The sequence below is a fragment of the Chelonoidis abingdonii genome, chromosome 6, assembly GCF_003597395.2.
Source record: "Chelonoidis abingdonii isolate Lonesome George chromosome 6, CheloAbing_2.0, whole genome shotgun sequence".
Classification (NCBI taxonomy): domain Eukaryota; kingdom Metazoa; phylum Chordata; order Testudines; family Testudinidae; genus Chelonoidis; species Chelonoidis abingdonii.
In genome coordinates, this window is record NC_133774.1 from 42,447,347 (window position 1) to 42,460,481 (window position 13,135).

Here is a 13,135-nt window from a genome sequence, read left to right on the forward strand (position 1 = left end):
GCCACCTGTTATCGCAGGGTTCTGGTCGCCAACCACCTCATGGCAATTTGGAAGTTTTGTGACATCAAGCAAGGCTCTTAGAGGGTTCTCGGGATAGAGACTTCCCACTTAACAGAGGTACAACAGGTTTTCTTAAATAGCAGAAAAACATCTACGAGAAGTAGACTCATAGATTCATTGATTCATAGACTCTAGGACTGGAAGGGACCTCGAGAGGTCATCAAATCCAGTCCCCTGCCCTCATGGCAGGACCAAATACTGTCTAGACCATCCCTGATAGACATTTATCTAACCTACTCTTCAATATCTCCAGAGATGGAGATTCCACAACCTCCCTAGGCAATTTATTCCAGTGTTTAACTACCCTGACAGTTAGGAACTTTTTCCTAATGTCCAACCTAAATCTCCCTTGCTGCAGTTTAAGCCCATTGCTTCTTGTTCTATCATTAGAGGCTAAGGTGAACAAGTTTTCTCCCTCCTCCTGATGATACCCTTTTAGATACCTGAAAACTGCTATCATGTCCCCTCTCAGTCTTCTCTTTTCCAAACTAAATAAACCCAATTCTTTCAGCCTTCCTTCATAGGTCATGTTCTCAAGACCTTTAATCATTCTTGTTGCTCTTCTCTGGACCCTCTCCAATTTCTCCACATCTTTCTTGAAATGCGGTGCCCAGAACTGGACACAATACTCCAGTTGAGGCCTAACCAGCGCAGAGTAGAGCGGAAGAATGACTTCTCGTGTCTTGTTTACAACACACCTGTTAATGCATCCCAGAATCACGTTTGCTTTTTTTGCAACAGTATCACACTGTTGACTCATATTTAGCTTGTGGTCCACTATGACCCCTAGATCTCTTTCTGCCATACTCCTTCCTAGACAGTCTCTTCCCATTCTGTATGTGTGAAACTGATTGTTCCTTCCTAAGTGGAGCACTTTGCATTTGTCTTTATTGAACTTCATCCGGTTTACCTCAGACCATTTCTCCAATTTGTCCAGATCATTTTGAATTTTGACCCTGTCCTCCAAAGCAGTTGCAATCCCTCCCAGTTTGGTATCGTCCGCAAACTTAATAAGCGTACTTTCTATGCCAACATCTAAGTCGTTGATGAAGATATTGAACAGAGCCGGTCCCAAAACAGACCCCTGCGGAACCCCACTTGTTATACCTTTCCAGCAGGATTGGGAGCCATTAATAACTACTCTCTGAGTACGGTTATCCAGCCAGTTATGCACCCACCTTATAGTAGCCCCATCTAAATTGTATTTGCCTAGTTTATCGATAAGGATATCATGCGAGACCGTATCAAATGCCTTACTAAAGTCTAGGTATACCACATCCACCGCTTCTCCCTTATCCACAAGACTCGTTATCCTATCAAAGAAAGCTATCAGATTGGTTTGACATGATTTGTTCTTTACAAATCCATGCTGGCTATTCCCTATCACCTTACCACCTTCCAAGTGTTTGCAGATGATTTCTTTAATTACTTGCTCCATTATCTTCCCTGGCACAGAAGTTAAACTAACTGGTCTGTAGTTTCCTGGGTTGTTTTTATTTCCCTTTTTATAGATGGGCACTATATTTGCCCTTTTCCAGTTTTCTGGAATCTCTCCTCTCTCCCATGACTTTCCACAGATAATAGCTAGAGGCTCAGATACCTCCTCTATTAGCTCCTTGAGTATTCTAGGATGCATTTCATCAGGCCCTGGTGAAAGTACTTACCTTTAGAAATGGAAGAAATTTAACGTATGGTGTATCCGTTGGCAAGTATCTCTTGATCTCACTTCTCTTTCCACCACCCTGGATTATCTGTTAGAATAAAAAAGATCAGGTATTGTTATGAGTTCTATCAAGGTTCACTTGGCAGCAATAACAGCCTTTCACTAGTTTGTGGAAGATTTTTCACCACAACTTCAAGATTTCTTAAAGATTTGAATTGTTATCTATAGGTTAACCTGAATGTGTCCTTAATTGCCTTATGACACACCCCTTTTAGCCATTAGCTACATATTCGCTATTCCATTTGCCCATGACAACAGCTTTCTTGGTTGCCATCACTTCTACACAGAGAGTGGGAGAATTGAGGGTTTTAATAGCAGGTCTCCCCTGCCCCGCCCCGCAGTGTTCTTCAAGCTACAGGTTTCGTTACGGTCACATCCCAAGTTTCTACTCAAAGTGCCCTCTGAATTTCATCTTAATCAGACCATTCATTTACCATTCCCCCCAAACCACATCACTCGAAACAGGAAGCTGCTTTCCGTACTTGGGATGCCAGAAGGGCATTAGCCTTCTCTCTAGACAGGACCACCATTTTGAAAGTCTCCCAGACTGTTTTGATTGTGGACAGATCTAAAGGATACACAGGCTCCACCCAAAGTCTTGTGGTGGCTCTTTGGGTATATTATTTCATATTATGACTCTGCCAACATTCTAAGGTGCCAGCCCATTCTACAGTGTTGCAATCTATGTCTATGGCCTTACTAAAGGATGCACCAGTTGCTGACATTTGCAGAACTGAAACCTGGATTTCAATACATACCTTGGTTCATGTCTCTAGATCAGATGTGGCAGTTGGCAGTCTAGTTCTGTCTTCAGTATTGGGTTCTGCTCTGAAGATCCCTCCTTCCTCTGGCGATACTGTGCAGGAGTCACCTGAAGTGGAGACGTTACATCTGGACGTTACTAGAAGGAGAAGGAGGAGGTGGTGGTGGTGGTTCACCTTGTGCAGTAACTGGGGTTCTTCAAGATGTGTATCCCTATGGGTGCTCCTGCCTTCTTCCTATTGGGACTTTGTAGTAGAGAAGGAACTGAGGACAGTTCACCCACCTAGTAGGGCGCATGTGTGGGCCAAACAGGCACTGCTATTGAAAAATCTGATGAAAGGCCCAGGGGTTGCATGTGCACCTAAAGTGGAGCACCCATAAGGGGACACATCTTGAAGAACTCCAATTACTGCTCAAGGTGAGTAACCCCTCCTTCCTCCCCACCCTCTTTTCCTTATTCTGTTTCTATCAGTTGGCTTCTCTTCCTAGATGCCTAGATACAAGCAGTCTCCCTGCTCTCAGCTCCTATGCCTTGCAGCACATTGGCCTCTTGAAGCCAGGAGGAGCGACTGTGTAAACTGCCGTCTTTTCAGAGGCATATAACTTGGCTAAATGTGGGTGAATTTCTGTGAGGACGGCAAAAGGCTCGCTCTTGACACTAGGACAACCAACCCCCTTTTATATTTCTAGCTCCTTTAAAGCAAGAAGTGCTAGAGCCGCTCAATTGTTGTAAGAATTTTTGTAACATGGGCAAAACAATGCTTATTTCTCTATTCTCTTACTCAGAAATGTCTGGATGATTTTTAGCTGAAATTTACACCCCACTACACCCTTTCCCCCACCTCCAAAAAAGAAAAATCAGCTTGAGGCAGAATGGAATGGAAAATTTTGGCCCAAAAAGTTGAAGTTTGGCAAAGTTATAAGCAACTAAAAATACCTTTTTTGTTTAATAGAGGTGAAGTAGCAAACATGTAGCTAATGGTTTAAATGAGATCATGCCAGTTATTTACTAGATGTTTTATTTTTTGGAATTTTGAAATTTCATATTTATTGTTTGCATGTTCAAAATGTCAGTGGATCAAAATGTATGTTTTTTTTTTTTTTTTTTTAAAGAAATTTTAATTTGCTTTCATTTGGAGAGGAAGCTGAAGAGGAAGAAGTGGAAGTCAACAGAGTTAGTCAGGTACAGTTCCCAATTACTAGCCTCTCCCTTCATTTCCTGTTCTTATTGTTTTTCTTTTGGCATCATTGTTTTATAGTGATAGTCGTCAGTTTGAAACCTTGAAAGTTGTTCATTTTGTAGTTTTTCTAGATTTGATCCCTGACAATTTAGAGGTAGGGAGGAGATGCATACTTAGTTTGCAGCATTCTGTTCTCAGATGTTGCAGTCTTTTCAATTAAATTATTTTTTTTTGTCTGGTGTAATTTAGAATATAATTTTAGTTTTCTTACTTTTACAATTCTTTTGTTGTTTCTTTCTTTAAACACAGTATTGTTATACTTCATAGCATATTAGTGGTTCTGCCATTCAAAGCCCATATATACTGTGTGTGTGTGTGTGTGTGTGTGTGTAAACTGTGTTAAAAGAAAGTTGTTTAGCTTCCAAAAAGTTGTTTCCTTTGCAAAATGAAAAATTCAAAAGTTAGGAAATGCCAGATTTATGGTTATCTATTTAATCGCAATTCTATCCCTTTGTGCATCTATCCTGTGCACTGACTGAGGCAGGGAGCCTATGGAAAAAACATTGTGATCACATAATTAAAGGCTATATTATGATGAATGTGCAGAAGTAGGCAGAATTAAGGTTACACTGGTACCATAATTCAGGTTTCTCCCGACTTTCAAGTGTTTAGGTGGCAAAGATTATTTAAAAAAAAAAGTTTTGTGTCACTGTAACTGTCCATTTTGATGTCTAGTTGCTTGGATATACTGATCTGTTGGCTTTGTGCCAGGGAGGGCAAAGGGTCCAACGGGACATTATCCAAAAAGAGCAGCATATTTCTGAAAATCTCAGGTAATTTCAAATATGGATAGTTCTAAATTAACCATTGCTTCAAGTTCCTCTCCTACATCCTCCTCCTCCCATCAGTCTAGCTTCCAACCTTTCCGCTTATCTAAAACTGCTCTCATCAGGACCACTAATGATCTCTTCTCGGCCAAATCTCAGGGCCTCTACTACATGTTCATCCTTTGACTTCTCTGTGTTTTCATGTTGCTGATCATAGCGTTATTCACAAACGCCTACCCTCCCTGGGGTTTTTCAATACTGTTTTCACTGGTTTTTCTCTTACCTCTCTGGTTTGTCCTTCTGCGTCTTTTGGTGAGTCCCCATCCTTCTTTCTGCCACTCTTAGGATGGCATTCTTTAGGGTTACGTTCTAAATACTTTCCTCTTCTCTTTTTTAGGTGTGTCTTACCATTTACACAAATTCAGCTATCATCTCTATATTGACAACTCACACATCTCTACTTTTACATTCCTGACCCATTTCATCTTGCATCTCAGATTGTCACTTTGACACCTCCACCTGGATGACTTGCCATCCGTTTAAGCTTAAACTGTTCCCACTGATCTCCTCGTTCTTCCCAAATTCTCCCTGATTTTTCCCTCATTGCCAATGTTTTCAACATCATCCTTTCCTCCACTCAAGGCTGAATCCTGATTACTATCTTTAGTGACTACTACTCCTTCATCGTATGTATTCAGATTGACTGAGCTGGACTACATCTGGCAAGAAGGAATGAGAGTCGCACTAGTCAGCATTCTCCTTTATTTGCTGTAAACGAGGGAAAACTCCACATTTTAGACCTGGTTGCCTACTTATTAAACAGGTGATTCTCTCTAGCTCTGCATCCCCATAGCCCAGGAAATGGATATTCTTTCACTTTTGGTAGTTAGGCCTAGCCACATAACTTTCTTTCTCTGTCCCTGTGTCTTGGCCGAATCATGAGTGACCAGACCTAGTAGTCAGAGCCAGAGTCTGCGATCATGAGGTCAAGTATCAGCTGGGTCCGGATCCTGGGGGAAATGGGGCAGGAACAGGAGACAAACTGGAGATCAGAACCACGAGTCAGGAACCAGAGTCAGTCTGGGCTGGGGTACCAGGAGCTAAGAGACAGGAGACAAAATGAAGATCAGAACCATGAGTCAGATGCAAGGAATAATGCTAGATCAGGATGCCAGGAAATCAGGCTCGGGGGGCAGGAAGCACAAAGCACATGGTCTAGAACATGGTGGAACCCTGGTGTTCGGACAGCTTCCTGTTCCTACTGCTTGCTTAAGTAGGGCAGCCAGCGCTCCTGCATTCTGCCAATAGGGCCTCATGGGCGGCGTGTCAAATTGGGGTTGAGCTTCACGGGTCCCAGATAAGTGATTGTCAGCTGTCTGCCAGGTGGCGAGTTGGAGTGTGGCCACTCCCATGAACCCAGCAGACCCAGGTTCAAGACCTGTGGTTCATGACATCCTGCTAGCTGAGTTGTTAAGAAAATAGAGGTCAGAGCTGAGCATAGCAGGATGTCAGGTTCTAGGATGCTGCATGCAGATGTAGGGCTATTCTGCCAACTGATTTGGTAGCCAAATAGAGTGGGTCCTGTTGGCTTCAACTCAAAAGAATAAAAAGGTAGATAGTCGAAGGGACTGTTTTGTATTCATTTTGATGGAATATATAGGCCCAGAGAGTCAAGATGTTAACATGACCCTGTCACCGTGTATAATACCAAACCATTAAACGTGGCTTGGGGTTTTCAGTACTGAGACCTCAGTCTGCTTAGTACCATGGCAAGCATGCTAGAAAATTCATGCCAAAGTTTGGAAGTTTATTGATCAGGATATGTAAGAGAAGAAGAATCAGAATAAGTCATCAATAGCTTGGAATTGAAATTGAATGCTTATGCAGAACAAACTTAATCAAAACTTGTTTAAGTCATCTTTTCAGAGAGAGGCAATCAGTTTGGATTTCATTTTGTCAGGCAATCTTTCTTGGTGGGGAAGAAGGGATTAGTTCTGTTGCGTGCTTCTGGGGTGTGAATGTCAGTGATCTTCTCTACCGTTGACAAAACAGATATAAGAAGGAAAAACAGAGAGGATAATAAACATGAGGGAAATACGAGTTTTATTGATGATGTCAGGATACCAACCACGTGGTCAGGCACGGATGGATGCTCTGACCTGGCACCACAACAGTTGTTCCTGTGGACTAAGGCTCACTTCCCTGGTCTGGGATGTCATCTGGCTTGCCTGGTCAGATCCATCTCCTTACCGGTCTTTCTCAGGTTAGTCAGTGCTGGATGGGCAGTCTCATCTTGTGCTGGTACTGTGTGGTTTCATGTTTGTGTGAAAAGCTGAGAGAGATAAGATAGGAGGAAAATAGTGGGGGATGGACATAGGAAGGGAGGGCAGAACAGGGTCATGGAGGTCTTAGGCTGGAGTTGTAACTAGTCTACTGATGATGGCAAGGTGTCCCAACTAGCATCCTGAGTTCTGGGTACTGCAGTGATGTGGTGATGCATGAATGAAAGAGAGAGTCTTTGGTGTGAAGGAGAGGCCTGCCAGCTTTTTCCTCTCTTCTAGGGATTCCTCAAACTATTCATTCCCCATTTCGCCACCAAGTCTTCCTTTTTGTAAGGACTCTGAAAAGTGGTGATGGGCAAAATAGCCGGTCTTCTAATTATTTCGTTCCCAGTTAGGCCTTATTTCCAACACAACAATTTTGGTCCACTGATTTCCAGTCCCATGCTCCTTTTGTTTATCAGGCATGATCTCCTGGTTATATCCGTCTGGTTATATCAGTAGGCATTTTTGTTTGGACTAATTGAGTCTTTTTGTTCCTTTGCCTATGAACATTTATTTGTTGTAAGTGATTGAAACATTTTATTAATTTTTATTCACTTTCCAACAGTTGAACCCACATTTGGAGTGGGTCTGTCAGGCCCCAGTTATTACAGTAGGACTGTGGTGTGAGGCAGACAGACACTTGAGAAACCATCACTAGAAGATAGATAGTGAAGATGCTTTCCTTCCCCAAAACTGCCAGTTCTGAAGGTGGTTCAGAAAAGTGGGTAAACACTCTGCTTATTCACATTAGCTCTCCTGGTCACCTCATGTTGACTCAGTAGGCCTTTGTCTTCTAAACTGCTGACTCTCTTCCTAGACTATGACATGTCTGTTGGCCTGGCTCTTGAACACATTAAGAAGAAGAAGAGACTTGTTGGAACAAGTAATTTTTCACATAGCTAAATGGGTTAAAAAGTCTGACTTACACATCATACAAAGTTGAGGACATCTACAGGGCTTAATTCAGGATAAAAAGTTAAATCTTTAGATGTGATCTTTCTGACATTCTTTCCTTCATTCAGGATGGGATCAGTGGCACCTTCCTGAGGCTTCAAGCAGCTGATATTGAGTCCTTAAAGTACTACATGACAGAAACATATGCTGAATAAAGGCTCCACTGTCTGTCAAGCCTTAGTTCACATTCACCCTGTCTCTTTGGTTGAGAAGGGAATGCTTTCCTACTAGAACCTTTGTATATAAGGACCTGGGCGTGTTGTCAGATCTTTAGATTTGTTCTGTCAGGTTCTATGTTGCAGAACCTTCAGTAGATGGTTCTTGCATGTTACACTCCGAGTTGTTCAATCTCTGTTTTTCTAGGTATTTACTGTCTGTCTAGTGTAGTGATGGATACTGCTGCTATAAGTGGCAACTGTCTGAGTTGGCAAGGAGAGATGACAGACTTTCTTACCTTGGTTACCCAAGTTTGTCTACACCAGCTAGGGCATCCCACTTTTCTTTTGTATTGTGTTGGTGGCAGTGGGACTGTTTCTCTGGAACTGTGATCTAATTTTTTTAGGTTTAATAGCATTTTTAGTGCTGAAAGAGCTATTAAATTTGTAGAATCAACTAGCCAGTCCCCTTTATAGGAAGAGTGATGTCACAATAACTCCCTTTTTGCCTCTCTCTCTTACTTGGGCTAAAATTAACAGGAAATAAATTACAATTTTTTCCCAGACACACCTCTCTTCACTTTCCACTCTCCTAAATATGGTTGAGTGTAACCTTTATTTTGTGTTTTTTTTTTTGTTTGTTTTTTTTTTATATAGAGCATGAAGGGAAAAAGTAAAAGTAGTCATGACTTGCTGAAGGATGATCCACATCTGAGCTCAGTTCCTGCTGTTAAAAGGTGAATACAGTAGTTCTAATCTACAGAACTGCTTCAATTTCAATATGTTAGATCTCACTGGCACTATGCATTTTCATTTTATCCATTGCTTTTTCTGAGTAACAGTTCTCTCCACACAGGGCTTCCTGAATAAAACTGTTTTGTCATTAAATTCAAGTCATTGTTGGTGTGCCAAAATGTTTCTTTCCCAGCCCTTTCTCATCATGTCTCTGGTGATGGGAACCTTCTTATTGGCTTGGAGCACTTCAGAAGATCTTGGCCTTTGGGATTCCTTTAAAGAAATTTCACTGAATGCTCATAATATATTATATATTCATAATATTATACATGTTTACAGTTTAGAAAACTGGATATTGGGAGGGTATATATGATTAGTAACTATCTACTAAAGCCTGATCTATGTCAGATTGCCCATCAATCAATAATACATTTATTTATTTGTAGATGAATGGTAAAGATAGATTGGAGACTAAAGAGTTTAGGAATAGGGAGTAATAGCAGAGGGAAAGAAAATAGATAAGAATCACAGTAACAACAACAAAAGCAGGAGAAAGCAGTCAGATTGTCGCTGTTCTCCTCTAAATCCCAATAAAATGTGCAATTAGAGAGAAGGCTGTCCCAAATGCCAACTACTCACACTGCAAGTCCATCATAGATGTCCATCTTACTAGTATGAATAAAGGAAGTTTGGGTTTTTTGTTTTTACATTTCATTCTAGTATATCCAATAGTCCAAAAATCAACAGATAGCTTAGTTTTGCTCTTCTGTGTTTTCAGTATAATTCTTTTGAATGCCATTATTGCTTTCAGGAGCTCTCTCTTTTCATACTTGTTCAAATTAAGTGTAGATGAGGTGTCATGCTACTTTATCTTTCTCCAAATTGATCTCTAGGGACATCAAAATTTATCTAAGGGATTATACCCATACCATCTTCTCTCCAGTTGCCAGTTGTGGTCTTCATTTGGGCCAGAATTGCTTGGTTTAAGAGCACAAAGTGGTCCACCAGATTCCCAGAAAATACATACGTTGCTGTTTGGTTTGGAGGTCTTGAAATGTGCTGCAGCAGAGCGTGGCAGTTCCTCCTTGGCTCCTGCCTCTGCTAAGTCCCCAAAGTCACTCTGAGACCCTGGGGTTAATATCCACTGGTGCAGTTTATTCACAGGCTTGTTCCCACCACTGTTTCACCACATACAGCTGGCCCTACACCAGGGGTCTCAAGGGCCGCATGAAACCCACAAAGTTATTTTCTGCGGCCTGCGAGCTCCTCACAGCCCCCACCACCATCCCCTAGCATTTACGTAGAGCGGGTCTGGCCCAGCATGCACCGGTGGCAGGGCAGGCACCCTGCCTGCCTGCCTGCCAGCCCTGTCCTCGCGCTGCTCCAGGAAGCGGGAGAAGAGAGGAGCAGGGGCGTGTGTTGCTGTTGCTTCAGGCACCACCACCAGCAGCTCCCGTTGGCCACGGTTCCCCATTCCCAGGTGCAGGGCAGGCAGGGAGCCCGCACTGCCCCCAGTGCACACCAGGCCAGAGCCTGCCCCCAAACCCATTCTGCACCCCAACCCACTGTCCTGAGCCCCCTGCTGCACCTCGACCCCCTGCTGCACCCTGCATCCCAACCCCCTTTCCTGAGCCACCTGCCGCACACTGCACCCGACTCCCCCGCTGCACCCCGCGGCTCTCCTGCACCCCATTTTCTGAGCTGCCTGCAGCACCCTGACCCCCTTCCCAGAGCCCCCTGCTGCACCCTGCACCCCAACTTGCTTCCCTGAGCTCCCTGATGCACACTTCACCCGATGTCCTCCCACTGCTGCGCCCCTCTTGCACCTCAACCCACTACCCTGAGCCCCCGCCGCACCCCTCCTGCACCCTGACCCCCTGCCGCACCCCTCATCCCTCCTGCACCCCACACCCCAACTCCCTGCCCTTAGCCCCTGCCACATCCCTCCTGCAGCCCCTGGGAGCAGGGAGGGGGTGGAGTTGGGGTGGGGATTTCGGGGAGGGGGTTGGAATGGGGGCAGGGAAGAGATGGGAAGAGGTAGGGCAGAGGCGGGGCCTCACGGAAGGGGTGGAGTGGGGGCAGGGCCGAGGGCAGCAGTGGGGAGGTGTCAGTAATGAGGCCTTCGGGCCAATGTACTAGTCTCATGTGTCCCTTGTGGTCATTTGAGTGTGAGACCCCTGCCCTACACCATCTGCAGGCAGGAGGGAGGGAGGGAAGAGCTATCTCCCTGTTTCCACTCCCTCCCTTTTCCCTTTCCTTCTGCTCTTCCCCTGGCTTCCTTCCCCTGAGGCTTTTATACAGCCCCAGGCTAATTAGGCAGCAGCTGTCTCTGCTTCCCGGAGTAGGGCTAGGTTATCTCCAGCCAGCTCTAATTTATTCCCCTAAATAGGAGCAGGTGTGACAGAGGGCTGAATCAGCAATCCTTTGCCCAGCATCCTGTCACAGTGCTCACTAACTGAATTTACCCCTTACTCGTATTTTTCTTGCTGGTTTGTCCCACATTTTTTTTCAAACTCTTCTACCTAGTGGGTGTGACAATCAAATGGTGGGAAAATATAATCGACTGATATTATAGTGATGATCATGGTGAAAATGGCTAGACTGGGGGAGTTCTGGCATAGTTTTAAATAGATAACCTAAGTGAATTCTTTTTTAGTGTACTACTGTTGTACTGTTTTTAAATGCTACTCTTATCAACAGATTCAGAGTGCTTTAGAGAAGGCACTATCATCTTATATGGATTTTCTTTCCTTTTTTTCCCCTTAGTGAGAAAGCAAATGAAGTGAAAGATTCAGACGAGGTGAGTGGCACCACTTCTGCAAACAAAGTTTTGACTCATTGTAGATACTCATTCTGTATTTCATGTGAATTATTGTTCTTAAGGGTGAGGTAATACTTTAAAGATACAGTTTCCACTAGGATTTTGAAAGTGAGTCTCAGATTCCCAGCAAAAAAAAACTAATGTAACTCTCAAAGCTTTTAAGTTTTGGCCAGTATGAATCATCTCAGCAGGGTAGGGGGTGACCCTGACCTGCCACACATCAGCTCCCACATTCTACATAGACTACTGTCTGAATATTTCTGACAGTAACTTAGGTAGTGGCAGACAACACTCCTCCAAAGTTATAAACCAATCAAGAAGAAAAAAAAGTCCTCCGAAAAAAATTATGTAATGGAATAAATACCACAAATGAAAAATCTCCAGACACCGAGGGGAGGCATGTAAGTGTGTGAGAATCTGAGTGGAAAGATGTATTTATGGAAGGAGAATTTCAAGTAACTTTTTCTTTACTAAAAATGCCATCTATCATGGCTACAACTACACTGCATCTATCAGGATTCTCACTTCTGAGAGTCAGAAACTTGAGAGATGTCCTTAAGGTAAACAAACTGCAATGAACATTAATAATACAGTCCAGAGCCAACCGTGGAACATGGAGGTTTTTTTAACTACAAAAAAGCTCCTTACCACGTTTACTATGGAGAATAAAACTTTTGGGTGTAAGCATGGCTTTGCTTGAGTCTTTGAGCAAGAGCAGCATATTGTTGCACTGTCCCTAGAGCAAATTGTGACTTTGAGGCTCCGGACAGGGAAAAACCATGTGCCAGGTATGGGCCTGGTAGAGTATAATTGCCCCAACATACCAATGCTAGCAAATGGGTTGGAGAAGCTTTCATGGGCAGGGGGAGATGATAGTTCTGTACAGTCTGCTCCAGCCCACACAACTGCACATGGTATGAGTAACTGGTCTTAGGCTCTCTTGCCATGATTTGGCACTCAGTTTGAGCAGGAAACAGATGGAAGCCACAAACAATATTTGACCACCTTAAACTTAAGGGACATCCATCCATACAACACACCTTCTTAGGTGAGGCTGAACTCCTGCACTCCTTCTTTTGGAAAAGATTCCAGAATAGAATCATAGGGTTAGAAAGGACCACAAGGGTCAACTTGTCTAACCTTCTGCCAAGAGGCAGGATTTGTTATGTCTAAACCATCTGAGACAGATGGCTATCCAGCTTCCTTTTGAAAACCTCCAGTGAAGAACCTTCCACAACCACCCAAGGCAGTCAGTTCCATTGTCTTACTGTTCTTACAGTTAGGAAGTTTTTCCTGAGATTTAGTCTAAATCTGCTGAGCTGTAATTTGAACTTATTGCCTCTTGTCCTGCCCTCTGTGGCTAGAAAGAACAACTTTTATCCATCTTTTTTTTTTTTTTTAATGACAGCCTTTCAAGTACTTGAAGACCACTCTCATGCTTTCCCCCCCACCCACTCCCAATTTCCTCGTTTCCAAAAATACCCAATTCCTTCAGCCTTTGCTCATCTTTGTCACTTGCCTCTGGATCCTTTCCAGTTTCTCTAGATCCGTTCTATACATTGGTGACCAAAACTGGATGCAGTACTCCAGCAG

The 13,135-nt window shown here is 43.4% G+C and overlaps 1 protein-coding gene across 5 annotated transcripts in view; it reads left to right on the top strand.

Annotated features, from left to right (window-relative positions):
* Positions 1 to 13,135, top strand: part of CWC27 (CWC27 spliceosome associated cyclophilin) — a 214,987-nt gene that overhangs the window by 19,985 nt on the left and 181,867 nt on the right. For all 5 annotated transcript variants that reach the window (XM_075066976.1, XM_075066977.1, XM_075066978.1 and 2 more), the window contains 3 exons: positions 3,659 to 3,728; positions 8,644 to 8,723; positions 11,488 to 11,521. In XM_075066976.1, coding sequence (XP_074923077.1) covers positions 3,659 to 3,728; positions 8,644 to 8,723; positions 11,488 to 11,521 — 184 coding nt within the window. The remainder of the gene's footprint in view (positions 1 to 3,658; positions 3,729 to 8,643; positions 8,724 to 11,487; positions 11,522 to 13,135) is intronic.